This window comes from Solanum tuberosum, unplaced genomic scaffold (genome assembly GCF_000226075.1).
Source record: "Solanum tuberosum cultivar DM 1-3 516 R44 unplaced genomic scaffold, SolTub_3.0 scf00431, whole genome shotgun sequence".
In the NCBI taxonomy this organism is placed as follows: domain Eukaryota; kingdom Viridiplantae; phylum Streptophyta; class Magnoliopsida; order Solanales; family Solanaceae; genus Solanum; species Solanum tuberosum.
In genome coordinates, this window is record NW_006239364.1 from 129,507 (window position 1) to 133,377 (window position 3,871).

The 3,871-nt window shown below is 34.7% G+C and overlaps 1 protein-coding gene across 4 annotated transcripts in view; it reads right to left on the reverse strand.

The window, feature by feature from the left end:
* LOC102591092 (uncharacterized) overlaps window positions 1-3,863 on the reverse strand; it is an 8,456-nt gene extending 4,593 nt beyond the window's left edge. For 2 of the 4 annotated variants that reach the window (XM_006363468.2, XM_006363467.2), the window contains exons 1-3: window positions 3,754-3,863; window positions 1,341-1,708; window positions 479-637 (exon numbers count right to left, since the gene is read on the reverse strand). In XM_006363468.2, the coding sequence (XP_006363530.1) occupies window positions 479-637; window positions 1,341-1,676 (495 nt within the window). In that variant the 5' untranslated portion in view covers window positions 1,677-1,708; window positions 3,754-3,863. The remainder of the gene's footprint in view (window positions 1-478; window positions 638-1,340; window positions 1,709-3,753) is intronic. The other 2 variants (XM_006363470.2, XM_006363469.2) reach the window with 2 other exon arrangements.
* Between the last annotated feature and the right edge of the window lie 8 nt (window positions 3,864-3,871).

Consider the following 3,871-nt stretch of genomic DNA (forward strand, 5'->3'; position numbering starts at 1 on the left):
TTGGGACTTCCATGTTGGAGGTCTCAAGTTCGAAACCCCTTGCCAGCGAAAGCAAGGGGTTTGCCTTCTGGGTCGAGCTCGTCGCACCGGGCTTGCCTAGTGCGGGTTACCTCTCCTATGTGGTTTGCGAGCTATTGCATAGGAGCGGGGGTTTTACCCTGTGCGCACCCAAAGGGTAGCGGCTGCGGGTTTCCCTTGTCGTCAAAAAAAATAAAATAAGTGAATTCCAGCATTCATTTAGGATTGTATGGGATGATCTGAATAATCAAGTGGAAAGGAAATTTCCTAAAATCAAGTAGCTTTGTCAAGGAAACTTGCAGATTAAGATCTGTTTCACATCAACCTCACAACAGAATTCATTAGTTCAAGTTTAGATCAGATTGGCATTATCGCCCACCTAGGTGAAAACCTCATAAAATGAATACTTAAACCACTAAAAATAAGTAGTAGATCTCCGGAATTACACATATTGGCTTACCTGAAAAGGGCATGGTACTAGGGTCCCAAAGAGATCTTCAGTAAGATCAGCAGCCCTGATAGAGTAAAGAGCATTTTTAAGCCCACAAGAGAGAAGATATTCCTCTGTGTCCTTAGGCATAGCATAGCCTTTATACACACTTACAGGGGGGTCACATATCTGTCAGGAAAAGGGAGCAGCAGAAAACCACTGATTAGCTCATTGCAAGTGAACATCTTCAACGGGAGAAAAATCTCACAAGCATCATGTAAAGGCTGTAAAGTTCAATCAATCCATACAAAATTATCTCAAAGACGCCAGTTGACAACTATTCAGGAGAAAAAAGGATGACATCTGATAACAGGCAGATGAAGATAATAACAGTACGGAAAAAAAGCATATCTACAGAATGTGAAAAAATAAATTGTAAACTATCCCATGATGCAGAGAGGAAGTGAGAGACAAAGAGAAACAAAGATAGAGAGAAGGGGTTGTAGAAGTAAAAGGAGAAAGAATCACCACTAAAAGGATATACACTCAACTCACTTAAACTATCTTTTCGTGATTCCTTTGATACTTGAAAGACATTGGTTAACAACAGTAATTGGACCAAAGAATGTCGTCCTGGAGACATCTGATTAATTGACATACACTCACGATGGATTTCCTAGACTGTTATCGAAGTTGTCCAAATACACTTGGCTAAAGTTTAGGTAAATAATATAGATTAATTATGGATAAACTAGGTTCTAGCACAGAAAGAAAGAACAAGTAGCTTTACTATAGCAGTGTATTTATATGTATACTTTGCAAATTAACTATCCTCCAAGAACAATTGAAACATTCAATAAGATCAATAAATGAGAGAGATAATAGTGGTTACCGAGGATCCGACTTGAGTTTGACAATCACTCAAGTTTTTGTAGACTCCAACCAGATTTCCTTTCCTAACAACAAAGAAACCATCTCTATCTTCCTTCATTTGTGGAGTAAGATCGGACTTCTGTGAGCTAGAACTCTCCACTCTAAACTTTTTGGATGAATAGCAACGAACGCAAATTTGCTTAAAAAATAAGTCGAAATCAACTTTTCTGGTTGCAGTAAATCCAACACCTGTCTTCCATGAAAGAGCTGAAAATGCACCAATTGAACTCTTCACAGCACGTCTGCTAGTCCTTGTAAAAATTGCAGCAGAACATGCATTAAACAAGATGTTCATTACACAGGGAATCCCTCAGACTCTACCAGTTTCTGAAAAAAAGAAAAACACAAGGAAAAAAAAGAAAACAAAATCATTTTTATTCATTCAACTGATACAATATGTATGCATTTAACTTCCCTAAATCTTTCATTTTCCGAGCAGAAGAATAGAAATGCATTTAACTTCCCTAAATCTATCATTTTCCGAGCAGAAGAATAGAGGAAAGAAAACATTCAATTATTCAGCCAGTTTCTTTTGTGTTCCACTTCTATAAACATGTTACCAAGTGAGAATTCTAGTACACAGCTCACCAAGTTCAAGAGTTAGCAAAATATTTACCTGCACCGGCACCTGGTGTTTTACACAAAATTAGTCAATTCAACTAAAAAATCTTATTCACAAATTAAGGCGGGTTAGTTTATTCATTAGTTTTCTTTCTGAGATGATGAACCATTGCTATGACTTTTAAAGCGTTTTATTCTAATATCTTAAATTATTGTTTAGCATATTTTATGACGGATATGTAATACTACTATATTTACATGGATCATGGGTATAAAAATAAGTGGATATTACTCCCAACATTCCCTTTACTTGTCCAGAATACTAAAACTAGATTTTACCTTTACATGTCCACTTTAGAAAATCGCGAGAGAATTAATTATTTTATCCAATTTTACCCCAATCACTAAGTGACTAAATCCAAAACTAATTGGAGTACAAGTCAAATTTAGATTTCTAAAGTACCATTTATATGGATAATTTAGTAAAACAAACACTTGATTAACTTTTTTTAAATGGAGTGCAAAATGCAAATTGGACTAGTACACGATAACGGAGGAAGTAAAAAAAAATAGTTAATATCATGTGCAAAACACATCTTATTTAACCATTATTAGATTAAAAGTAAAGCTTAGAAAAAACGGAAAAAATCCAAATATGTCATTAAAGTATTCGAAATTAAGCAAATATGCCCAAACACATGCCCTTACCGTTCAATATTTGGTTCAAATATGCCTTCAATTAACCTAATTAGTTGATTAATAAGCAAAAAGGGGCCAAATCTGTCCTTAAAGTAATGAAACTGAAAAAATATGTCTTTCGTAATAATACACATGAAAGATACTCTTAACACAAGCTCCACTACTTTTTATTTTTATGATTACATGATAGAAATTATTTTGTTCTTAATTTAGGACACAAGTGTAGTGTAGAGAATACGTGAATCGATTGTAAAAAAACTCAGGAAATTGACGAACAAAATTATTTATAAATTACAATTTTTATCGCCGAAGATATGAACTTCCTTACATCAATACATTGTTTACATCATCAGTACGTTGAAAAAAAATATTAACTTAGACATTGGTGCTTGGTTTTGGTTGTTACATAAACACTAATAGAAAAGAAATGTTTAACTGTTAACAAAGGATACATCTGCTTGATTTTGTATATGTAAGGGCACATTTGGCCCTTTTCCTCTTATTAATCACCTAATTAGATAATTAGGGCCCAAGTTAAATTAAGGATATAGTTAGACCAACTCTTGAATGGTTAGGGCATGTGTGAGCTAAACAATTTACAAAAGACATATATGTTCAATTTCGAATACTTTAAAGGGCATATTTGGCCCTTTTCTGAAGGAAGGAAAAAAAAAAGACACATCTACTGTATTTATGATGTGGTCATGGTGTAAGGACCAGGATCCATATACTTTTCCTAGAGGTTTATGTATTACATACAATAGCTTAGTTTTCATTTTTTGAAGCAAAAAAAGAACTTCCTTTTCATTCTGCTTTTATACTACTCCAGTTCTAAAGAAGTTTCTTTTTCTTATACAAAACAGTAGCACAAGACAACTTAATGGTTGAATTAAGGAAGAATATTAGGGCACAAAATCCAAACTTTGAGTCATTCCATCACTGACAAGCCATCATTTATCACATTCTAATCCTCAAAACACATAGAAAAGTTCCAAAATCTCTAAATGGGTTCACTTACATTGAAAAGTGGAAAATGACAAACGAAATTAGAACCCTAATTTTTGGGGAAAAATTCAAAAATCAATGTGTTAAGCTAACAAATACAATCATACCGTGAATTGCAGGATGAAACTGCAGCAATCTTATGTATCCCTTCGGGTATGAAGAAGACCCTCCTAGGGAGCTTGGAGCTTGGAGCTTGGAGCTTGGGGTTGGTGGTGGTGGTGGGGG